The sequence below is a fragment of the Microtus oregoni genome, unplaced genomic scaffold, assembly GCF_018167655.1.
Source record: "Microtus oregoni isolate MIOR12 unplaced genomic scaffold, Mior012 000005F_ref0000423, whole genome shotgun sequence".
Classification (NCBI taxonomy): Eukaryota; Metazoa; Chordata; class Mammalia; order Rodentia; family Cricetidae; genus Microtus; species Microtus oregoni.
The window spans coordinates 58,994,547-59,021,016 of NW_024543064.1; the positions used below are offsets into that span (position 1 = coordinate 58,994,547).

A 26,470-nucleotide genomic window follows, 5' to 3' on the forward strand; every position below is an offset into this window, starting at 1 on the left:
CATGTGAACTGAAAATGAACTAAAATCCCATCCTAGATTTCGCAAAATCCTGTCCAGAAGGCCCTCCAAGTGACTTCCAAATAATACTGTCATTTTCTCACCCCTCTGAGATTTTCTAGGCCATCTCTAACACAAGATACAAGTATCTTAATCTCGACACTTTCTCTGTTCATATGTGGAGCATATTGCATAGTTTCTGATACATTAGCTAAATTTAACAGATAGCTTCTACTAGCCCACACCTTCTTAAAAATTCCGTTGTAATAACTTTTTAAATGCACTTTTCATGAAGAGTTTAAACTTGGATTTGTCCTGAAAATACCTATATGTAGAGCTTAAAATGGTAAAGATAGTGTATCTTTCTTTTCCATGCTAGCTAAGGGGATGCCTGGGAATAGTAGATACAGAAATGACCTGTTTTCCTCTGCTGCGTTTAAACATTTTACCCCAGAGAAACATCACCCCTCCCAGGCTTTTCTCTCTTTAACTGAATGAGAGACACTGTTTATGTTGCAGAATATTTGTTTATACTGTGAAGATATGTCTTTGTCAAAGCACCTTCTGATTGGTTTAATAAAGAGCTGAATGGTCAATAGCTAGGCCTATGCAGGAAGAGATTAGGCGGGGTTCCTGAGACAGCAGAGGAGGGTACACCAGGAGACATGGAGAGGAAAGAGGAGTTGTAAGATGGAAGACAGGGTAACGCCAGGTGATGGAATGTAGATTAATATAAATGGGTTAATGGTCTGAAATTCCCCCTCTGTATGCTCTGAATAACATTGGTTAATAAAGGATTGCTGTGGGCCTGCACAGGAAATAGAGGTAGGAGGGAAAACTAAACTGAATGCTGGGAGAAAGGAGGCAGAGTCAGTAAGAAGCCATGGAGCCTCTGCCAGAGACAGGCATGCTGAAACTTTGCTGGTAAGCCACGACCTCATAGTGATGCACAGATCAATGGAGATGGGTTAAATTAATATGTAAGAGTTAGGCAATAAGAAGCTAGAGCTAGTGGGCTAAGCAGTGATTTAAATAATATGATTTCTGTGTGATTATTTCAGGGCTGACAACAAGCAGCCTTCCTCCAACAGGTTAATTTAAGTTATAAGAGTTAATTAGGAACAAACCTAAGCTATAGGCAGAGGTTTCATAATTAATAAGAAGTCTCCATGTCACTATTTGGGAGCTGGCTGGCGGGACATAAAAGAACTTGTCACACTGTTATCAAAAAAAGACTTCAACTACTTTGCAGGAGCCAGCAAAATGATTCCCTGGGTAAAAGCACATGCTTGCTGCCAAACCCAACAATTCCCAGAACCTACAAGAAGAAAAAATCTGCTTCCTACAGGGTACCATGTAACTTCTAAGTGTGACACAAAGATGCATATGCACACTTAAAGAAATAAATAAAAACCAAACGGGTCAGGAGGATGCTCAGCTGATAAAAGCACTTGTCTCTGAGTCTGATCACCTGAGTTCAATTCCCAGAAACCATAGTGGAAAAAGAAAACAACTTCCTACAAGTTGTCCTCTGATCCCCACAGGCATTATAGTATGTACAAGTATGCTATCTCTCTCTCTCTCTCTCTCTCTCTCTCTCTCTCTCTCACACACACACACAATTTTTAAGAGAAAAAAAAGGGAGGTCCTTTTGCTTTAAATACACTAAAATTCAATCTAAACAATGAAAGTTAAGCATTGCTGAAATAAGTACGCAAACAAAATCCTTAGAGGCTAAGGATTGGTGGTACCATTGGGTGGCAGGGAAGTTAACTGTCTCTTGCAAAAACACTGGACTTAATATCCTGTTTGGTTGGCTATTTTGGAAATCATTAAAAGCAACCTGTGTTAACTGTGGCAAAGGAAACTTTTATGAACAAACACAATCCCGTGTATATAAAGGGAATGGAGGAACTGTAAAACACAAAGAAAAGCACCTACTTCATGGACAAGGGCCAGGGAAGTCTGCTTGAAGCTTCGCCCTCTACTGGCCATCAGTCGATTCAGTGGCTTGCCGTCTTTACTCTGATACATGGCAACATCATAGCAAAACAACATGCCACCTTCCAAAAGAAAGAAATCAGAATAAGCATTCTCAATAACAAAAAATGTGAATTATATTCTCAGGAGTCCCACTCTCAGCCAATTTGGATAGAGAACTTATAAATAAAAACATAAAGTGTTGAACAAACTATTATTTTTGAATATTGGTGTCAAAAGAAGGGGAAAACAGAGGACACAAAAAATTAACCTTTAATATATAAACTTATTTACAAGACACGTATAAGTAACATTTATCACTATAAACATTTATAAAAAGAAAATTTATAATTTTTGTTCATTTCACATTTTGCAAACTATTGATACTATCCATTAAGCTTTATTCTACAATGAGTTTCATTAAATAAAAGTATGTGCACATATTAATCTCTGTCAACCTTTGATAACACAAGGCCCCTACTTAGTCTATGCACTCACACGAACAAGCTGACCTCACACCTGTATCAGCTGGCTTTTGGTTGCCCCTCTTTTCCATGCCCTTGTAACTATGGTTAACTGAGTTCTCAACTGAACATCTAGCACCACCTCAGCCCCCAAATCAATCAAAAGCCAAGGGAGCCAGTAACGTACCTGAGAGATAACTTATGGCAACCCCAGGAAACAAATGGAAACTTAGTAATTCTGAGCCAATGAAAAGACATACTTAGGAACCAAAATGACATAAAATATGGAGACCATTGCATTTTTTAAAACATTTTAAGACAATCTTATTTCACATACCAATCCCAGTTCCCTCTCCTTCCTGTTCTCCCCCTCCCCCTACTTTCTCTCCACCCTACCCCCATCCACTCCTCAGAGAGTGTGAGGCCTCCCAAAGGGAGTCAACAAAGTCTATCACATCACTTGAGGCAGAACCAAGGCCCTCCCTACTGTATCTAGGCTGTATTCCCTCTATAGGGAATGGGCTCCAAAGAGCCAGTTCATGCACTAGAGATAAATACTGGTTCCATTGCTAGTTAGGCCATGCAAATTGCCCAAGCCACACGACTGCCACCCACAATCAGAGGGCCTAGTTCAGTCTTATGCAGGTCAGTCCATAATCAGTTGTCAGTCCATAATCAGTTTTCTCCCACTTTGCTCAGGTCAGCTGTTTCTGTAGGCTTCCTCATCATGGCCTTGGTCCCATTGCTCATGGTCCTCCCTCTCTATGACTGGACTCTAGGAGTTTGGCCCAGTGCTTAGTTGTGGATCTCTGCATCTGCTTCCATCAATTACTGGATGAAGCTTCTATGATGACAATTAAGGTAGTAATCAATCTGACTACAGGGAAAGGGCAGTTAAGGTACCATCTCCACTACTGCTTATAGATTCTTAGCTGGGATCATCCTGTGGATTCCTGGCAAGTTCCCTGGTGCCTGCTTTCTCACTAACCCCATAATGGCTCCCTCTGGCAAGGTATCTCTTTCCTTGCTCTCCCTCTCTGTCCTTCCCCCAACTCAACTTTCCCAATCCATCAAGTTCTCCTAGCTTCCTTTCTCCCTTCCCCACTCCACTACCACACTCTAACCTCCTTACATGCTGCCAATTTACTAAGGAGACCTTGTCTACTTCCCCTTCCTAGGGGGATCCATTTATGTCCCTCTTAGGATTCTCCTTGTTTCCTGTCATCTCTGTGGTTGTGGATTGTAGGCTGGTTATCCTTTGCTTTATGTCTAATATCTACGAATGAGTGAGTACATAATGTGTTTGTCTTTCTGTGTCTGGGTTACCTCACTCAGGATGTTTTTTTCTAGTTCCATCAATCTGCCTGCAAATTTCAAGATGTCATTGTTTTTTATTGCTGAGCAGTACTCCATTGTATAAATGTACTATTATTTTCTTTATCCACTCTTCAGTTGAGGAGTATCTAGGTTGTTTCCAGGTTCTATCTTTCTTTAACATGTAATCCGTGTTAATTTACATGTTTACTGCAAGTAATTTAATGACATGTTCCTTGCCCAAGTGTGGGTAGATTATTCCTGGAGCAAGTGGCTACACTGCTGAAGAAAATAACATGCCTCCCCCACACCCATAACTGTCAATAATCTATCCAAGAGCATAGCTGGGAAAGTGACAGGTCCCAGGGGGAACCTACTACTATGTTTTGCTAAAAGGTAATGCTGTCAAAAGACCTGCTAACTACTTGTGCTATACTCATTAATTAGAACTGAGTCCATCATTCATCGGAGAAACTTCATGCTGCAGTAAGCAACAGTTAATGCGGAAAATATATGACAGACAGTAGAATACCCCCCTTTTGAACTGTCAACTCAAATGATTTCCAGTTTTGCTATTAAATAATTTCTATTACTTTGTGAAAGTCCTTTATACATTTTCCACGTGTCCTCTATCAGATGTGTGTACCATGAATGTCTTCAATGTACTTGTCATTCTTTTTAAACTAGAGCTTTTAGATCTGGGAAGCTCAGTCAGCACTGTGTGCTTACCACCCAAATGTGAGGACATGAGCTCAGCGCCCAGTATTGACATAACAGCAGAGTATGGTGGCATGCATTTGTTTCAAAACCCAGGCACTGGGTACACAGAGACAGGTGGTTCCCTAGAGCTCACTGGGACAACCAGTGTGGATGAACCAAAAGCTGCAGGGGGAATGAGAGGCCCTCACTCAGATAAGGTTAAGGACCAAAGAAAACACTTCCCTTCGCATGTAAGGACATGTATGTATACCCCTGACACACACAGATACATGGACCACACACACCACAGACATACACAAATTAAGTAAAAATAAACACATAGGCCTTTTTATTATAGAGATCATGGCTTTTCTCCACATCACTGCTATAAATCTAGGGACAAATTGGTCATGTGTACATGTTTCTTTTGGTCAGCCTGTTTATCATTGCACTAACACCCCATTAATAATTATTGTTGGTTTATAATTGGTCATGACATCAGGTAATGTAAGTTTTCCTACATTGTTGCTGCTATTCTTCAGAACTGCCTTAGTTATTCTGTGTTTTTATATTTCCACACAATTTTTGGAATAAAGCTGTCAATTGTCAAAAACATCCAAGGTAATATGATTTACTTAGGCCTATATATTAATTTGAAGAAAACTTAGATTTTACAATATGCAGCTTTCTAGCCCATAAATATCACATATCAGTACATTTACTGTTTTTCAATATTATTTTGTAGCTATGAACATACAGGCTATAGATTTGTTTTAGATATACAATATTTATGATGCCATTACAGTTTTAAATTCCATTTTCTATTCATTATAACATATAAAATATAGAACCGAGTTTATTCACTTTTGTGTGTGTGTATATCTATATCTATATCTATAAAACTGATAAATAGAATTCAACTATTAATCCTAATAATTATCCATGAATTATTTTAGATTGTCTATGAATATAATCATGTCCTCTGCAAGTAATGAATGTTTCATTTCTTTAATCCTTGTAAATTTTATTTCTTTTCCTTGGCTGACAGCATTAGCTATGGCCTCTCATACAATACTGAGTAGGAGTGGTAATAACAGTGTTCATACATTTTTCCACTATTGACAGCAAAGTCTCAATATTTCAGGATTAACTGCAAATATGCATTTGTGGTTATTCCTTATCAGAGCAAACCAAGTTTCCATATATACATAATTTTTAATAAAGTCTTTTTGGCATCACAACCATGTGCTAAACTTTTCAGATTTTTTTTCTCTGCACATTTGACTCTACTTAAAGACTAACCTCCCTATGTAAATTAAATCAACTGATTATCTTGGCTTTGAATCTTTGAATTAACCATGTCTTACCCTTTACATGCATTGCTTCAATAACCTCCTTCTCACCCCATCTTTTCAGGTGTGTTCACAGAAAAGGGAGGTATATAATGTTCCTGTCTTGTAAAGTCATGGTCATGTTCTGGTGTGAATATATGCTGGTCCTATGAAGAAGAATTCATTTTCTCTGTGTTCTTGCTACAGTCTGTATAAATCTAGTACTATTTACTTTTCTTGAAAAACATTAGAAGAATTCATCAAGAAGCCGCCAGTAGGAAGATGATTAGGTTAGAGAATGAATTTCTTCAGTCAATATCAAATTGTTCATATAAGCTCTTCTCTTACCAGTTTTATCTTTTGAAGAACTTCTGTAGCTCACTTAAATTTTGAAGACTATTGGCTAAAATTTCTTTGTAGTATTTATCTTTCTAAACGGGGTAGGATCCGAAGCAGCATTACCTTTGCTGTTACTCATATAGGCATTCTCAGCCTTCTGCAGTTACTGATTTTGTTAAACCTTCACATGGCAAGTATTCTTATGGCTTTCATCTCGTATTTTTATAATATTTACTTGATTTGCTATTCTTTTCCAAGCTACTTTAAAAAGTTTGGTTTCCTTCCTTGTTTCTAATAAGTATATTGAAAGTATACATTTCTGTAATAGCTAGAATTACTTGGGAGGAGAAATCTTGATTGAGAGAATGTCTATGTCAGAGTGACCTACAGCAAAGCCTGGGAGGCATTTTCTTAATATGAATGATTGATGCAGGAGGATCCAGACCACTGAGGGCAGTGCAATCCCTGGGCTGGTGGTCATGGCTCTTATAAGAAAGCAGACAGGGCTGGACTGGGTCTAAAAAAAGCATGGGATAAAACCGCATTCTCTGAACATGGAGGACAATGAGGGCTGCTGAGAAGCCAAGAACAATGGCACTGGGTTTTGATCCTACTGCATGTACTGGCTTTGTGGGAGCCTAGGCTGTTTGGGTGCTCACCTTCCTAGACCTGGAGGGGGGAGGACCTTGGACTTCCCACAGGGCAGGGAACCCTGACTGCTCTTTGGGCTGGAGAGGGAAGGGGAGGGGAGCGGGAGAGGGGGAGGGAAATGGGAGATGGAGGCAGGGAGGCAGAAATTTTTAATAAAAAATAAATAAAACAACAAAAAAAAGCAGACCAGACAAGACAGGGGAAGCAAGTCAGTAATTCAGCTCCTGCCTCCTGCTTCCTGTCTTGAGTTCCTGCCCTCACTTCTCTCAGTGATGGACTATAAACTGTAAGGGGAAATACACCTTAAATCCCAAAGTTTGTTTGGTCATGGTGTTTTATCAAGACAGGCAGATACACACACACACACACACACACACACACACACAGACAATTGTGGTGACATGTGTACCTATACTGTAATCCTGTGGGGATGGAAACATAAGGATTCCCGGGATTTGCTAGCTACTAGCATAGCTCTAGGTTCAGTGAAGAACTCTGTCTAAAAGGAATAAGGTAGAAAGTGATATATAAGGTCATGCTGCGCCCTCTTCTTACACATGCACGCACACACACACACGTCCAAGCACAATGTGCATCTCCACACACATACGACACTGCTCATACATACACGCAAACACAAAATCAAGCAGTCAACAGAAAGACACTGTAGCTACATTTTACAAGCTGGTTCGTCCTCACAATTGCGCAGTTCCAGTTAATTTCTAAACTATCTTTATCGGTGTATTCACTGCATAAAATATTTGGCTCCATTGTGCTATATTTGGGCATGAACATCATGCATTTGATCATATTTACACCAGCATCACCTCTTGGCTCCTACCCCCTCTTAGCACCCTTCCTCTGCCCAAGGTCTCCCCTAATTTCATATCTTACTTGACAAATTACAAATGTGCAGTACAGCCTTCTGAATCTGACTTGTGTCACTCACTTAGTATGGTGACACATAGTATTCCTGCAAACGGCACAATTTTGCTTCTCTTTATGGTGGCATAAAATCCATATGTATGTAAACTACAGGTTATTTTAAATTAATCATTCATCTATTGATGGACACAGTCTGATTTGTGAGCAGTGTCATAATAAACACAAAGGTGTAAGTATATTATATTATATGCTAACTTTGATTAGTTTGGGCAAAACCAACAAGTGGTACAGGGAGATCATTATGGTTCTCATCTTCTTGGAAACATCTGTACTAACTTCCATAGGGGCTAAATTAATTTATAGTTCCAACAACAGCGTATGAGCATGCCTTGTTCTCTCTTTCTTTATCTGCATTTATTGTTTGTTTTCTTGATAATGGTTATTCTGACTGGGCTGAGCTGGGATCTCAAAGGAGTCATGATTTGTAGTTCCCTGATGGCTAAGGATATTAAAATTTCTTCCATACATTTGTGGCCATTGGTTGCTCTTCCCACCAACAGACCTGACCTCTGCCTGAGCCAGCTCCCATATATCTAGCCCATAGCTAGAATTGTGAATATACTCCAAAAGGGGGGAAAATTCTAAAATAGTACCCCCATTCTGGAATTGGAAGCCTTTTTCTTTTTTTTTTTTCATTTTCTCTCTTTTTTTCCTCTTTACTGGAAAAAAGACTAAGTACAGTCTTTGCTTCTATAGTTTTCAAAATCCTACTCCAGCTCGGTTATTTGTTGTAACTTTTCCAGCTGTGTGTAAACATTAGTAGCAGCAGCTGCAGCAATGTCTTACCATGTGACCTATGACAATTCCACGTGGAAGTAAGAGCATCAGGCTATAAATCTGCACTTTGCCGCCGTGTCGCCTCTTACCTGCTAGCCCAGGTTTCAGTCCTGGTTGCTTGTTTGTTTCATACATCTTCAGTATAAAATTGGGGATTCCTGCTACTGTCTTCCCTTGGTCTGATCGGATGCCTCCTTTCAATGCTGAGTGATATATTCCGCGGGGCATATTCACCATCTCCTGTTTCACAAGGGATGTAAAGAATTCTTCCAAGGCTGAAAAAGAATAAAAAAAAATTCAAAACCCAAATAACTGTGGCATCCCAAAAGCAGAGAATTAATTAATTAATTAATTAATTAATATGGACAGCTAGCTATATTTCAGGTTGAACTTTGCAGAGTGAAAAGTAAACTACCAATTATCATCTCTTTCTTGAACTTCCTCAGATTAAAACAAAGCACGGCACAGTTAAGGCATCAGAACTTAGAATTCACTCTTACAGTAAGCTTCACCGTCACTTCTTACATTTAATTCATTGGTTCTGTGGCTCCACCCTCAGAGTCCATCCTTTCACAACCATCCGTATGAAACATTGCCTAGTTATCGTCTTTGTCCTTTCTCTAATATGCTAATAAAGTTACATCCTTAGTTTCTTCTTCCTAATGATCACTCCTGCAGAATTGTCCAGGCAGAAGCTGAGATTCTCCTTTCCTTTCCTGACACCATCCAATAGCTTTGACTGTACATTTAAAACAATACTGTACAGATTTTGATCACAAGCAAGGAAGCGTCAGGACTCTCACCCTGACCTCATTTCTGCTGTGCTACCTTCTTGCCAAGTTAAAGACACCTTTCCAAATAGCCTTTCTGTTCTTCAGAATTATAGGCCTGCTGTGTTGTATGGGCATGTGAGACTTGCTTGCTGTCTACATGGAGTATAACAGATTTTCACAGAATGAGTCATGCTTCTCCTTTGGATGCTTTCAGAGACATCTTTCTGAACCAAGCACCTTTCTGTAGCAATGTTAGTACAAGTATTAAAAACTGAAAAATCCATTTCTTACTTCTTTATCTGCACTGCTAATGAAGCTTGTGCTCTTTGCTATTTGATACTGTATGTACTACTCAGCAACATAAAATGTAGGATCAGAAGACAACATGATGTCAAACAAAAAAACTGGTAAGGTAAGACTTATGGGTTCAGGGCTGAGTGCCATTTCCATAAGGGCCACTAGAGGCTGCCCAATACAGAAACAAAAACAAAGCATTAAAGCTAGACAAATCACAGTGGGGAAAAAAAATCACAAAAAACAAAAAGAGAAAATACTGAATGCTCCTCCAACAGAACAGAAGGACAGGGGTCCACCCAGTCACATCCAAATTTCATTAGGAATATTTCAACCTCAAGGTGCCCCTTAAATGACCATGATTAAAAGCAGTGAATACCCCCTAGAACATCCTATTAGGTGTCCTTCTATCTTTCTATATCATCTCCTGGATGTAACCAAACTGATCCATACAAAGCGAAGAGAGGGACTGTGGAGGTAGCCCAGTAAGTAACATATGTGGCAGAGCATAAGGACCTGAGTTCAATTCCCAGCACCTGTACAAGAAAGCCAAGTGAGGCAGCATACACATGCCATCCCCACTCAAAGACAAAGAATCCCTGCAACCTGCAAGCTGGACAGTCTACCCAATGGCAACGCTCAGGTACAACCAAAAGACTCTTCTTCAAGAAGTATGGAGAACAGCAATTGAAGAAGACACCCCATGCCCATCTCTGGTCTAGACACATTCACACTCATACACAGATAGGTGCACACATATACACACACACATAGATGAGAACATCTGTTGGGACAGTTTCTATGACTCCTCTACACCTACCCTCTACCCTCTACACTGCTCTGTAGCCTCCAAACAAAGATGTGGGAAATGCATCAGCAGGCTGCTCAATGTTTCAATCACTGAAAAGCACTGGCGAGAGATCAAAGGGTGAAAACACAGTGAAGCCAGGGAGCTTATTCCCTAGACACTGTCCAACAGGTTACTACAGGCTGCTTGCACCCTTGTTTAGAGGGCTGTCTCCCCTTAGGCAGCTCTATCTGTGACATCAACATCTCTCTCCCTCCGTCACAGGCCCGAGTACCTTAGCTATTCTCAGAGGATTCATCTATCATGTCTAATGAATTCCCATTAACTTTGAAAACATACTTACGGAGAATTACTTTATTAAACTTTCTTTAATTATTCCACTGAGCATGAAGCCCGTGTCCTGACATGACCTTGGTGAATCTAAACAAGTGAACAATATGTAATCACAGGCTGTGCTACAGGTACAACTGCTGCAAGCTCAATCTGAGGACGGACTTTACAAAATGTGTCACGTGACTGTGCAGATGGGAGCACTTTGGTATGAGAGGATAATTCAGAAAGAACTGTGTTCTGACAAAAGGGCACATGTCAAAAGAGAAGGAAGGATAGATAGGCTTGCAAGTGCACTGTTCTAGCAACGGAAAGTCTTCTTGTCAAGGTCTGTGCTCAATAGAAACCTCTCAACTCCATCACAGAGAAGTGAGGTAAGGATGCAGGGACATGAATGAAGCCACTACGGGGAGCACATCTTCTCCAAGTTAGTAAACCAGCAACTAGCATTCTTTCCACTCTCTGATGCCTTGGCCTTGGCCTCTTTATTATATACAACCAGGTGAGAATTTGCAAAGAAGAAAATCCACAGGACAACAAGGTGAGAAGTTAACACTGCAGTTATGGCTAATGAAAAATCATCCAATGGAAAAAATATAAAATTAATACAAGGAGCTAGGTTAAGGACCTTAAATACACTATGCTGAATGAAAAAAAAAAATCTAACTCCTAAAGTTCCCAAACTTGGGAGTATCTGGAAAAATCCATATAGGACTACAGTACAAATAGATTTAAACTAGAACTTTAAAAATCTCAACATTAGGTTCTGGAAAGATTGATGGTGGTTAAGAATGAATACTGCTCTAGCATGAGACCAGAGTTCAATTCTCAGCACCAACAGGGCAGCTCACAACTGTATTTAACTCCAATTCCAGGATCTGATAACCTTTCTGTCCTCCATAGGTGCCAGGCACACACGTAATACACTTACATACATGTAGGCACAGCACCCATACAGGTAAAACTTTAAAAAAAAATGTGTGTTAAGATGAAGAAGAGGAGGAGAAGAAATAACCAACAAGAGAAATAGGCCATGATCCCCCTCTTTTCAGAGCAATGGCTTTACTGCCATCAGTGACTAGTGAGCATCAAGCAATCCACACCCAGTATGCTTCTAGTCTCTGTTCCTATGGTGCAATCTATGCCCTTCTCTGTCAGTACTACACTAATCAGAGCAAGTGAGCACAAGATAATGTGACACACTGTCTATGGTCATGGTTTTCCAGATATAGTTAATACCTCCATGATCAACTTGACTCCAATTAGTAGATTTCCTCAAACAATCACAGTCGATATAGTACTATAACCAGCAAGTACAGACACCAGCACAGAGATACCACTGTTCAAAAGAGATTTCCAGTAGCAATGTTTTCCTTCTTCCCAGGCACCTACACCCTTCTGATGACCACAGGACTGTAGGAATCAGCAAAGGGTGCAATATCATTTTAATAGTCCAAATAAACTATTGTCCATGGCGGTTTTAGGACACGGGAGAAGTGTTGTATAATAAGGCTTTCCTACTCCTGTAAGCCCTGGAGAGACTCAAGGCTCCCGGGGAACTAGGAGGTAGGAAGTGCGGAGAAGAAATAACAGTGAACAAGTATTGGTGGCTTGCTGTAAAGAAGAAAAGAAACGAAAACATGGTATGTTTGACTCAGCTCCAGTACTCAGCTGGCTCTCCTGAAAGGAAGCAGGGATGGACAGGAGTTTTATCTATAAATTAACAACAAATTTTAAATACAAAATTTTAATCACAGTCCACAATCCATATCTCAAGCTATAATCACTTACTGCTTCTTAGGTAAGACTAAAATAGGAACAGTGAAAGTTTTATATGTGTGAGCACCACACACAGGCACAGCATGCCTTTAAAGGCTAATGGTCCAATAAACTTTATATCAAAGCTGAATGACCACATAACTTGATCCTTAAAATTAAAAATAAAAATAAAAAAGACATGGTCTCCTTATGTAGCCCCGGATGGCCTGGAAGTCACGGCATGAACCAGGTGAGCCTCAAACCCATAGTGCCTGGCAAAGGTACAACCCCATCTTCCAGCTCATGACCCTCCAGCTTCTTCCTCATCAGCACATCCCACCAGTGTGAATCAGTGCACACATCTTGATCCATTTTTTAAAAAAGCATTAATTTATAGCAGTCAAATACTAATGATGTGGTTAGTACACTTTATAGACAGAAAAAAACGGCTTAGAGAGGTGGCTCAGTCGTTAAGAGAGTCCTTGCTGCCTACTGGCTCTGTGGGAGCCTAGGCTGTTTGGATGTTCACCTTACTACACCTGGAAGGAGGTGGGAGGTCCTTGGACTCCCCACAAGGCAGGGAACCCTGACTGCTCTTTGGGCTGATGAGAGAGGGGGAATTGATTGGGGAAGGGGGAGGGAAATGGGAGGCAGTGGCGGGGAAGAGACAGAAATCTTTAATAAATGAATAAATAATTTAAAAAAAAAGAGTCCTTGTTGTTCTTGCAGAGGATGCAAGTTCTAGACCCGCACTCATGGGGCAACTCTCAATAATCTATAAAACTCTGGGCACCAGGCATGAACACGGTTCAAAAACATACTTGCAAGCAAAACACCCAAACACATGAAAGAATAAAATAAAATAACTTAAAAGAAAGAACAAATCCATAATGGTGAAACTATCAGTAAATCTCTCAAAAACTGAATGACCTTTCACACTTAGCTTATAACAAAAAGGCAAGAATTAAAGCAGTGACCTGGAGTCCCAGTGCAAATCTGCCTTACACAATAAACTCAGCTTCTGAAGTGAATTCTATCACTGAGAACAATTGCTTAAACTCACTTTCCAGCTCAGTGTTACTGTCATCTAACGAGTTTTATTATGGTTAAAACACTATATTACCTAAGGCAATCCCTATAGAACACGGTTATACTTATCATTTCAGGCAGAAATTATCTACATGAGAGTAAATTACAAATGCACACAACAAACAAACAAACAAAAAGCACCCACAATTTATCAAACAGGCAAAATCACTAAAAAAAGGTTAGCCCCATGGTTGCCAAATAGGAATCACCTGGTAAAACTGAAGGCGCGGTGATTGTCAACAGTCTCAGATAGCAAGGGCCAGGAATGGAAAGGTCCACAGTCTCCTCCTCATCCAACTCATCAGGAACAGGCATTTCTGGCCTTATCTGAAGAAAGTAATGACATGTCAGAGAGGCTGGAATTAAACACGCAAAATATATTCTTTGTTGACTCTGTGTTAAGATGTCAAAGTTGTCTCAGATGCATCGCTCTTTAATATCAAAAGATAATTTAAATAAAAATTTAAAAGAATTTATGTTACAGCAGGCATGGTAATGCACACCTTAAATCCCAACACTTGGGAAGCAAAAGAAGGTGGATCTCTTTGAGTTTGAGGCCAACCTAGTCTACATAGTGAGTTCCAGTACAGTCCAGGTTACAAAGAGAGACTATGTCCCAGAAAACCATACACACACACACACACACACACACACACACACACACACACACACACTCATGTCCCAGACTTCTTAAATGATAAACTCTAGTAATTTCATTTGGTATTATCTCAGTTCCATTTAAAGAACTGATAGTAACACAGTTAGAACATCACCATAAGCTAGCATGAGCAATGATTATTATAGAAAACTAATAAAATTAGTTTTTATTAGTAAAATAATACTACACGCCATACAGTAAAAAGATACCAACACTGGCATGTTCAATGTGTTCAACCTTAGTGTTGTATAATTCAATATTTGATTTATCTGATTTTTATTTTAATTCGTGATTTAGAGGCTAGAGAGAGGCTCAGGAGATAAGAGCAACTGCTGGTCTTCCAGAGGACCTGAATTTGGATCCCAGCACACATGCTGGGCAGCTCACAACTGTTTATAACTTTGGCTCTAGGTGTTTTAACATATTCTTCTGGCTTTTATGGCTGTAAACACACACACACACACACACACACACACATCTTTTAAAAATCCTTATCTCAGCTATATCTCTATGACAAAGCTTAAAACCTTCTATTGGAAATATGTGTAGATTGGTGCATGACAAATATTTTACTTGATATTTCCTGGACTTGACAATTGTTACTAAAGAAAATAAAATAACTAAAATCAGTAATCAGTAACCTCACTTTATTGTATGTAATTTGTATTTTGAAGATTTTTTTCAGTTGCTTTGTATGAATTAAATAAGAACGTAACATTAGCACTATCATATTTTCCACAAGCTATAATGGTAAAGCAATTAATTAAATTTTTAATACTTTCAATGACACACCATCATAATGTCCATGCAAAGATAATTAGCATTAGGGTAGGGAATCAAAATATAGAAAAGTGGTTGCTATAATCCTAAAGTACCAGAACCTAGTCGTTACCATTTGCCTGTCTCTGGGAGTTATTTTTAGAAATAATTAACAATTTCTACAGACTGCCTTCTTCATAGGTCCCCAAAGCACCATTTCATTAGCAACTGCACTGAGTCAGGATTCTTGCAGAGAAATAAAAGAAAACAGACAGCAAATGCTTCTCTTATGTATAATAATCTCAACTCCAGTGACGCTGCTCAACCATAAGGAGAGTTATCATCAGTACATGAAGCACATGGGAAAGCAACTTAAGCTCTAGAGTACTTTCCAAGATGAGACTTCAATTAGATTCAACCCTGAGAGATTAGCTCTAAGAGAAATAAGTCAGACACACTTCAGAAGTAACAATCGAGCATCGTTGAGACAGGGTATGACAGCATTCACTTACGACACTACATTATCAGAGATACCCTGGCACACTGAGAATTTTCAGTTCTAGCAAGCAGTGTTTCTCAAGAATCTCTGGTTTATAGTTGAAATTTTCTAAGTTTAGAATGATTGAGAACTGTCTTTGAAATCCTAAAAAGTACTAGAGCCTTCTAGTTTCTGAAAACTTAATGATTAAAAAAGAAAGTTCATTGTCCCTCTGATATGCTTTCTAATTGTAAGCATCAAGAATCTTCAGAAAACTAGTAAAATAATTACCTTAAAGCCAAGAAATTCTAATACCAAGTATATAACAAAGATAAACAACACTAAAAAATGTTCAAGAACATTTATTACATAACATTTTGCTTCCAAATATAAACACAATCAAGAATAAATTAATAAGCAAACTGAAGTCCGTCCATACAATAGAACATAATTCAACTATTTTGTAGTAATAAAATATAATTTTTAAAAAGGAAAGAAATAACGAAAGGGCGTGAGAGATGGCTGGGTGTGTTAGGGCACTCGCTACGAAGCCCAAAGGTCTGAGTTCTATTTCCAGGATCCACAAAGTGGAAGAGAAAACTGACATGTCCTGTGACATCCACATATGCCCTTCTCCTCTCTTCCAGATGTACAGGAAACATAAATGCTTGAAAAAGCTAAAGAAAGATCAATGATGAATTTAGTTAAAATAATCAAAATCACACTAGAAATACAAAAAAATCAAGGAAACAAACAACTAGTTCTTTGAAAGGAGAAACAATATTAACAAAGGCTTCACCAAACAAGCCAGAAGAGATAGAAGAAACTAGTAAAGGTAAAAGAAAAGCAAAAGATACCACTGAAATCCAGAGGATCATTGCAGAATGCTTTGAAAAAATATATTCTAATAAACAGGAAAACCTGGAAGAAATGGATAAATTTCTAGGTACATAGCATGTACAAAAATTAACTCAATAAGATGAAAAACCCAAAAAGATCAACAAAAAACAATGATATTGAATCACCAATTAAAAAAAAAATCTCCCACAAAGCAAAGTCCTGGACTGGAGAGACTTATTACCTGGTTCTACCAAGTCTTTCAATTCCCACCAACGCTTCTTCAACTACTTCACGAGACAGAAAAGACAGACTGCTTGCAAACTCACGCTATGAAGCTGGTATTACACTGACACCAAACCCAGAGAAAGAAACAAGAAAAATAACGATAAGCCAGTTTCCTTAGTAAGCATAAATGTAAAACCCATCAATAAAATACTTGCAATCAAACTCAAAAAATACACCAAAAAAAAATCAAACACTAATAATCAAGCTGGGTTAATTCTAGGAACACAGGACTAGTTCAATATATTCAGCTGACATCAAAGAATTAATGCATAAAAATATAGAAAATGGGGGGCAGGAGAACACTTTGCTCCAGAAAATCCAAGTTTGAATCCCTAAACCCATACAATGGCTCATAAACATCTGTAATGTTATTTCCGTTCAGCAAACATGCACATGGTGCACATACATGCACGCAAAAATTTCTGCATGTAAACCAAGATAAATAAATCTTCATAAAAATATAGCACACAAAAGCTCAGGACAAAAATTGCATAAATATTATATGTAGAAAAAAGTTCACAAAATTCAACATCCCTTCATGCAAAACATCCTGCCTGCAGAAATCGGAGAGAGAATGATAATACCTTATGCCAACAAAAGGTATATGTTGTGGAATACTTATTTACCTATATAAAGATGTGTTTCATTTGTTTATGATGTGGAATATTTTAACTATACAAAAATGTAATGCATTTGTTTAACTATGTAAAGATGTGTTGTATTCATTTAATTATGTAAAGATGCCTTACTGGATTTTTTTTTCTTGCCTGCCTAAGGCACCTGATTGGTCTAATAAAAAGTGACCAGCCAATAGTAAGGGAGAAGGTATAGGTGGGACTTCTGGGCAAGAAGAGTAAGAAGTCAGTCAGTAAGTAGTAGAAAGTAAGTAAGTATTAGTAAGTAAGTAAGTAGTAAGTAATTTAGGCTTGGGGGAAGAAAAGGAGATGCCAGGGATACACCAGGGGGCAGACAGACAGATATGGAGAAAACACACAAGTAGGACACACAGAATGAAAGGTAAAAAGCCAGCCCTAAAGCAAAACATAGACAAATAGAAACAGGTTAAATTAAGGTAAAAGAGCTAGTGGGACAAGCCTAATCTAAGGTTGAGCATTTATAACTACTAATAAGTCTCTGTGTCTTTATTTGAGAGCTAGCTGGAATCCCAAAAAAAACCCTAACCATAATTATATGTAGAAAACTATAGTCAATGTTATACCAAGTAAGAAAAAATGTAAGAGCATTTTCTCTAAAATCAGGAACAAGACAAGGTTCTATCCTATATGTACTATTATTCAATATAGTACTTGGAACTGTAGCCAAATCAATAAGACAACAGAAAGAAGTAAAATGAACACATAGATGTAAAATTATACAAATTTTAAAAAATATGAAACTCTACTTTATAAACCTAAAGGTTCCACCAGAAAAATCTTAAATCTGGCATACGCTTTCAGAAAAGAAGCAGAATCAAATCATTTGATGGAAATGCTGCTTGTTGGTTCCTGGCTGCCAAGATAGTTCAGATCCGAATTAATTACACAGAAACCATATTAATTAAATCACTGGTTGGCCTATTAGCTCTAGCTTCTTATTGGCTAACTCTTATATTAATTTAACTTATTTCTATTAATCTGTATATCGCCATGCGGCTGTGGCTTACCTGGTGAAGTTCCTAGCATCTGTCTCCAGTGGCTCCATGGCATCTCTCTGAGTCCGCCCTTCTTTCTCCCAGCATACAGCCTAGCTTTCTCTGCCTAGTTCTGTTCTTCCCTGCCATAGGCTCAAAGCCGTTCTTTATTCATTAAGCAATAAAAGCAACACATAGATAGAAGGACCTCCCACACCATTTAATAGCTTTCTACACAACAAATTTAATTAGAAATAAACTAGGGAAATAATGTCACCCACAATGGCCCTTTCCTAAATAAGATACCTAGGAATAAACCTAACCAAAGAAGTGAAGGCTTCTATAGTTAAAAGACATAAACCCCCAAGGAAGAATATAGAAAAGGCATCCAATTTTCATGGATCATCAGGATAGTACTTTGTCAAAGGCCATATTATCAAAAGCAACATAAGACATTCAGGGAGATCCCTATCAAAATTCTAAAGAAAGTCTTCACAGAAACAGAAAAATAATAACCTTAAAATTCATATGCAAAAACATAAAAAAACTAATAAGCCAAAGAAGACTTGAGGGAAAGAGAAGGGAAGGAGGGGGTATTATCTTAAATATTATACTGTACCTTATATTAAATTATACTGTAGAACTATAATCACAAAATAGCATAATACTGACTCAAAAGCAGATACAAACAACAATGGAATAAAACAGATGAATCATAAATAAATATACCCAGTCACAGCCACATGGTTTTCAATAGAATGACTAAAAATGCGTATTAGAGAAAAGCCTCCTCAGCAAGGAGTGATTAAAGAAAAAAAAAGACCCTATACATCCACAGAGAACACTGAAACTAGACCCTTATCTCTGGTCTTCAATTAAAAAAGAAATCAAAAGTTGATTAAAGACCTCAATGTTAAGAACTGAGAGGTTGAAACAAATCTAGGGTAACACTTCAAAGTAAAGGCATAGGCACAGCCATTTTTTCTTTTGGGAGGTAGAAGACTCTCTCTTTTCTGTGAAACAGGGTCTCATATAAGCCAGGCCTGCCTGCAGTTTTCTGTGTGGCTGAGACTTGAGTTCCTGATTATCATTTTGTTACTTTCCAAGTCTGGAATAACAGGTGTGTACTACCACACTGGCTGGCGAAGACTTTTTAAAACAATTTTTTTTTATTTGCATGGGTGTTAGGCTGCATGTATCTGTGTGTACCACTTGCTTGAGTGCTGCCTGCAGAGGTCAGAAGTAAGAACCAGATCCTCATGAGCAGGAGGTACAGTTGACTGTAAACTACCACATGGCTGCTGGGAATTGAACCTGGGGACTCTGCAGGAGCAGACAGTGCTCTTACCTGCTGAGCCATCTCTCCAGCACCATCAGCACCCTTTTACAGAGGACTCCAACAGTCCTGGAAGGAACAAGCATTGACAAATGGGGAGCGCAGCACTTCACAGTGCTTCTCACAACAAATGGCAGAATAGAGAGGCAGTGAATGGACTAGGAAAAAGGGATTAATATCCAGAATATATAAGGAATTTTAAAAATTGAACATTATAAAACAAGTAATGCAAATAAAAATGGGGAAATTAACAGATACTTTTCAAACGAACAAGTAAAATAGCCAATAAATAAATGTAGAAGCTGCAGCATTATTAGTCATTAAGCAAATATAACCAAAACTACTTTGAGTCCAACTCTGATCATAAAATATATAAATTTAAAAATATATAAAAATTTAAAAATATATCAAATGCTGGCAATGATGTAATCAGAAAGAAACCTGCATGCTCCTCAATATAATAAAGGCAGACTTAGCATATAATCTCTCTATTCCCCCTTCTAGATATAGACCTGAAGGAACCAAAGGTGGCATGTTACAGACACAGCCTCATACTCATGCTTCTCTGGCACTATTCACAATAGCCAAGGCATAGAATTGGCCCAGTCGCCCATCAATAACTCAACAGTTAAAGAGAAAGTCCCATGTACACACCACGGCATTTTATTTCAGCAATGAGAAGAGGAAAGTCAATATCACTTGCAGAAAAGAGGATGGAATTAGAGATCAGCATGTTAAATGAGATTAACAAGACCACATATTTTCTCTTACATCTGAATCTTCCTTTAAAATAGTGGGCATGGAAGTATATATTAGGGACTAGGAAGGCCTGCTAGAGGCGGGTGAAAGAAAGGAAACGAAGTACAGAGATACATAAGATACATGCTGCACAGAAAAGAACCCTGAAAAGACTATAAAAAGGAAGTCAGTCACAAACTCCACATTCTGGATGATTCCATTTATAAGAAAGGTTCAGAAAAGACAAATTCACTGAAAGAAGATAAACATTTGTTTAGGGAATAGAGAGGAAGAAAGTAAGGTGACCACCAATCCAACAATGGCTCTTTTAGGGAAGAATGCTCTCACAAATCTTTACACATTCTAGAAGCACTAAGCTGCCCACTTTAAATGGGTGAGTCTTATGGTTTGCGAATTATAAGTTAAAGAATTTGCTTAAAATGAAAGTAAAGAGGGAAGAGCTGGAGTGGCAGTGGAGAAGGCAAAGAAACCACTGCTGTCCTTCCATGTGAGGGGGCATAACTGCTAGGCAAAGTGTACCAAAGAACCAAATGCTTCCAGAATTACTTAGCAGAAAGGAGGTACAATCATTTTGCACATACTATAACCTGTCCATTCCTCCTGCTCTATCAAGTGACATTAGTCAAAATGATTAACAGAATCCAGGACTCTTACATTTCTAAAAGCCACTAAAGAAAGTTCCCAACCATTGTAAATTGTCTAATTTCACAATGATGAGTGCCAACTATTGTAGGTGCCAGGAGTCAAACTTGGGTGCCCTGGAAGAACAGTCAGTGCTCTTAACTACTGAGCCATCTCTCCAGCTCCTCTGCTCAGGTCTTAAGGAATTATTTCCTCCGGCTATCTAACACCAATCTTTGACTTTGGTTTGTGTATAACAACACAATAGGCTCAGAGTGAGAGCACTCATGTGTAAGAATATCTGTTGAAGTTACTAAAGTTTGGTAATTGCATCGCATTAGCTGCTAAAACATCCAGGGACAGCTGAGTACATCAGAATACACACACAAATCTACGAGACCTCCCAACTATAGAAAAGCTTTGTTGAAAAACAAAACTCAGCAGAAAGCCAAATAAAAGAATGACAAAACTCTCCTTCAAATTGAACTGGCTATGGGAAAGTTTACCTATGAAATACCTCACTGTGCACACCTTCGAGTGTCTCACCTATGAGATCAGAGTGAGTGCTCAAGCAGAGGAGTGTGCAGGAGAATGTGTCAAGTATCTGCATAAATTTAGCTAAAAAGAGAAACAGCTTCTGATGAATGCAATGACATTCACTTAAATCAAAGCCAAGAGGGTTACACCATATTTATACCAACCCTGGATACATAATGAGTGCTTCTTTATTGCTTCTAAAAATAACCCCAGAAATCAACAAGACCATCTTACGATCTTTGTAAGTTTAATTTTGTAACAGCTGAATATTTTTTAATGACTCTAAGTCAGAAGAAAAAGCAATGTCTTCTACCTAAAAGTTTGTCCGCTACTCGTTATTTTACCAGAAAAACATTCTATATTTTCTTAGTTGATTTGTTTTATTTTTTTTTCCTTTTGGGTACTTGGAGGGTGGGATGTTAAAGAAATAAGAGGATAATAGTAAATGTCTAAAAAAGAACAGAATACCTACAAATAATGGGGAAAGTTGTCTATTTTTTAAATATTAAAATAAATGGGTCCTCAAAAAATATTAAACCAAATTTAGATTTTCAAGATAAATAATGACATTACTGCAAATTCGCAAAACACATGTAATCATTTAACATCCTCAGTGCATAAGACAGAGCATGGCACTTAGCAGACATTCAGTAAGTAGTTATTCAACCGTGCCAGAGGAAAGTGCCCATCACCGGATGTCTACAAGCAAACTTCATAAGGAACAGTGTGACTGAATGGACTTTGTGTCTAATGCCTTATTCACATAGGTCTCCTCCTCCAGTCCCATCATACGACATTTTCTGTCTGACTTCAGGCATGCTGGTTTAACACCACATTTTCTCCTCCGACCTGCCACTTCCCTTACCCCTTTGTTCTACATGCCTGTTAACTTTCCACAAGTTATACGGTATATGTTTATAGTCATCAACAAATAAGAAATATTTGCTTCTTAAGGGAATTTAATGAAAAGAGCCACCTGCAAATGTATGGGAATGAGAACGCACAAAGATAGGTATATAGGCATGCATGTAAAAATGTATCTTGTTTTAGTTTGTTTTTAATTCTAGCTGAAAAACCGCAGCAAGGTGAAAAGTTTATCTTAGAAGGCGGCACACTGGAAAGAGAGGATATGAAGAGTTTCGCTGTTAAAGGACACGGTAATCTGGGATCCCTTGAGAGAGTCACTCGCCCCTGGTGGCAAACAGCTACAGAAACCCCTGTTTGCATGAACTTTGGAAATATTCAAAACTACTCTATTATTGAAAACGTGCATTTTATATTACTGCTAACATCCACAAAAGGCCTGACTGTACACTTAGCTGGGGTGGGGGGCACTTATTTGGGACAAAACCAGTTTCTCAACTTTTATTCTTTAGATATTCAAACACTGGAAGGAGGAATAAAAAGAGGATGCCAAGAAATTCACAACCTTTGATCTCCAGGACAGTTTCTGGGTAATACTGTATATAAGTTCATATAACTTAATATCACCTTTTACCATAAAGGCGTTCATTAGCCATCTATATTATCTGGACTCATCGTGGCAACGAAAGTAAAATCAGCTTTAACTCCTTATCATGACCCAGTACATCAAAGCAGGTTAAGTTACATAAGTACTAGATTGTTTTTTCTTTCTTTCTTTAAAGACAGGGTCTCACTGTGTAACCCTGGCTACTTGCTATGCAGACCAGGCTCATCTTGAACGCACATAGACCAAGCTACTTTTGCATCCCTACAGTGCTGGGATTAAAGTCTTCTACAATTATACCTGTCATATACTAATTTTATGTTTAGTTTGAAATAAAAATAATTGCCTAGTATATACTAGGCTGGAATTCCATCCCCAACACTGCAATAGGAATGCCCAACAACATTAATAACTTATTTTAGACACCATACTTTTTGCTGACTTATAAAAGTAATGACACTTTCTTCTTGCCATATAAATCATTTTCTACCTTACTAAAAAGGGCTTTTTTTCTTATGACACTTGTTGTTTGTGAAAGATAAAGATTGTTAGCAGCACAGGAAGTAGAAAATATTCATCTATGCTTATAACTAAACTCCAAGATGGCACTCTGACCTGACGAGAAAGTGGTTCTTAAAATGGTACAGAACTTCTGGGCAAGCCGCGACTCCAGTCATTTAGGATGACGCCATATGCACCACAGTGCCTTTCAACTGCTTCAAGGAGATTCAAACCTATCCCTTACGGAGCGTAAGATAACACAGTTTTACAGTTTCAAAGAGTAATGAACAAGCTATATTATAAGGATGCTATACCTAGAGATGCATACATATTCATCAGAAAACCAGCTCCTATGATGGGAAATAAAGACATATAACCAGAAAAAAACCAAGAGATAGCAGTGAAAAGGCAGAAGCTCTTACCTTTTCTGGCAGGTGAAGGACGGTGTGTTCTCCTGAGCTGAAGTGAGACAGAGATTTATAGGCAGCACTTGCTACAATGGGATCCTGGGTGAGACAAATGGAAAACAACGCATATCAACAGCAGACCTAGAGGAGGCAAGAAAATCTTCGCTCCCCAGTGCCAGGCTGCTACAATCGGTGTTGGAGGAGTGATATTCAACTGCTACTCAGGCCAAAAAAACATTTACTAGAGGCTTGAGAAATCAAGTCTCTCACTTCAGAAAAATACTATTTTTTTTAAAAAAGTAGGGGACAAACAAACAAACAAACAAACAAAAGTATCATTAAGAAAGAAGTAAGAATGGCTGAGGAAAATTACTACCATTAAGCATTCTTCTGGAGAATCGGCCCTAAAGAGCAACAGAAAATAAAACTAGGCTAATGGGCTCAGAAACACAAAATTTTTATCCTAACTTGGACTTTAAAAATTATCTAACTCCTCGGGTTCCTCTGGATTAGTCCAGTTTAGTAGGACTGCAGGGGTTTATGTCTGACAAGCTCATGTTTAACAGGGCAAGCGAGCTCGCTGTTTGTAGTCTAAATCCATAGGTTAAGTAGGACTTCTCCAGTCCTCTGCACTCATCACTGGGAATGGTGCCTACAAACCCACTAAAGGACTCAGGAGTTGGCTCGTGCATTCAGAAAAAAGGACTTTCTGAGTTGAACCCCCAACCCTGCTCAAAAAAAAAAAAAAGGCCTAGCATGGTGGCACCGGCAGTTTCCTGGGTCTTGCTGCACAGCCAGTCTACATGATTTGGTATACTCCATGCCTCAAAAAAGATAAGAATGAGGAATGGCATTTGAAATTGTCCTATGTCCTTCACAAACATCAAACGTACATGTGCCCACATAAACACGTGTACACCTACACAAACACCCAAGCCGTACTATACGACACCTTCTGTTTGGTATATTTATGTGGCAGAACCAGAGCAGAAAAAGAACAAAACCATATAAAAATAAGAGATAATGGCAACAACCTTCACACCTGTCATTATTGAGATTGTTGACAACAATTTCTAAACTTACTAATAGTCACTTTTTAAACAAAACGGTACTTCAGTTCCAAAAGCCATATTGTTTATCTTGAGTCCTATTCACAGCTCTTTCCCCGGTTGGTTCTGATCCCCGATATTCCTATGAAAATACCTTGTTCTGAGTGTGAGTCCAGAGGAAGCTGAGGACTTGGACTTTAAAATTCTGAAAAATTGGAAAATATAAAGAAAACAATTAAGAAATGGTTCGACATGAAACGGAGAATCTGAAATAACAAGCGGTAGAAACTAAACACTCTTTAAGCCACAGCATCATTACTGACTCGGGCAGGAGAACCACTCAAACAGCCGCCTGAACACACGGATCACTAAAGCACACACCAAGATGCTGAGATGACAGCATCTGGAGAGCTGTAAACCTTTAGCCCAGAAGTTCCCCTTCCTCTAACTGGATGCATGGCAGGTGCATGGGAGCATGTGGGGTGATTAATCCCGTTAGCTTGTATATGTCATGCAGTAGTCACTGTGACATTTTCATTGCAAAGACTTCAAACACAGACCTTAGACCTATTCCTTTACATAAGAATTATTTAATAACTAGTTAGTCAAACACAAAACTGTTTGCATGCTGGCACTCAGTATCTTCTTTGTGTCAGCCGGGGTCAGGGTTAGTGCTGGACCCCTCCGGATCACACTCAGTTCTTCTTTCCTCCTTGGCTTTCCCAAGTTCCTGCCCCAGACGTCAACGGGAAGCAACATTATTCATCTTCAAGGTCAAAGTCCGATGACGTAAATTAAATCACTGTTCCTAATGGTCTCCCTAACAAGGTTAGTTGCTTCCTCTACCACATTCATATGCTAGCCTTTGAACTTTGAAAGACAAGGACATGAACCAAAGAGTACAACTAGGCACCCCTAGTAGATGGTTATCTAGCTAGAAAGTCCTCAGTTCAGACACAACTTTCACTTAGTTAAGGTACTTGCCTGGAATATTTCAGACACTCAATAAATGCTGATTTCTTTTTTTTCCTTTTTTTTAAATTAATTTAATTATTTATTAAAGATTTCTGCCTCCTCCCCACCACCTCCTCCCATTTCCCTCCTCCTCCCCCAATCAAGTCCCCCAAGAAATGAGTAAATACGTAAATGATACCCTGGGAAAACAAGAAAAAGCGATCAAACAGGTAATGGAAACAGTTCAAGAATTGAAAAATGAAATGGAAGGAAGGAAGAAAACACAAACTGAGGACCAGCTGGATATGGAAAATCTATGTCAACGAGCAGAGACTACAGAAACAAGCATAATCAATAGAATACAAGAGATAGAAGAAAGAATCTCAGATTCTGAGGACACCATAGAGAAATGCTGATTTCTTAAATGGATATGATTCAAAACCTCAGTGCTTCAATTTTAGTAAGAATCTGAAATAACATCTACCATTATTTATCAGTACCATTAAGACCTAATATGGCTTGAAGAAATGTATTCTGAGTCAATGAATAAACATACCATAACTCATGGAAGGCAATTTTAAAAGCACAGTCCAATTTAATCATTTACTCTATGATTCACTGTTTATGGCTTAAGGGGGG

General features: G+C 38.5%; 1 protein-coding gene across 1 annotated transcript in view; it reads right to left on the minus strand.

Annotated features, from left to right (window-relative positions):
• Positions 1-26,470, minus strand: part of Focad (focadhesin) — a 286,838-nt gene that overhangs the window by 94,120 nt on the left and 166,248 nt on the right. Inside the window, exons 17-21 of the mRNA XM_041651620.1 lie at positions 25,032-25,082; positions 23,844-23,927; positions 13,759-13,876; positions 8,587-8,772; positions 1,939-2,060 (exon numbers count right to left, since the gene is read on the minus strand). Of these exons, the coding sequence (XP_041507554.1) occupies positions 1,939-2,060; positions 8,587-8,772; positions 13,759-13,876; positions 23,844-23,927; positions 25,032-25,082 (561 nt within the window). The remainder of the gene's footprint in view (positions 1-1,938; positions 2,061-8,586; positions 8,773-13,758; positions 13,877-23,843; positions 23,928-25,031; positions 25,083-26,470) is intronic.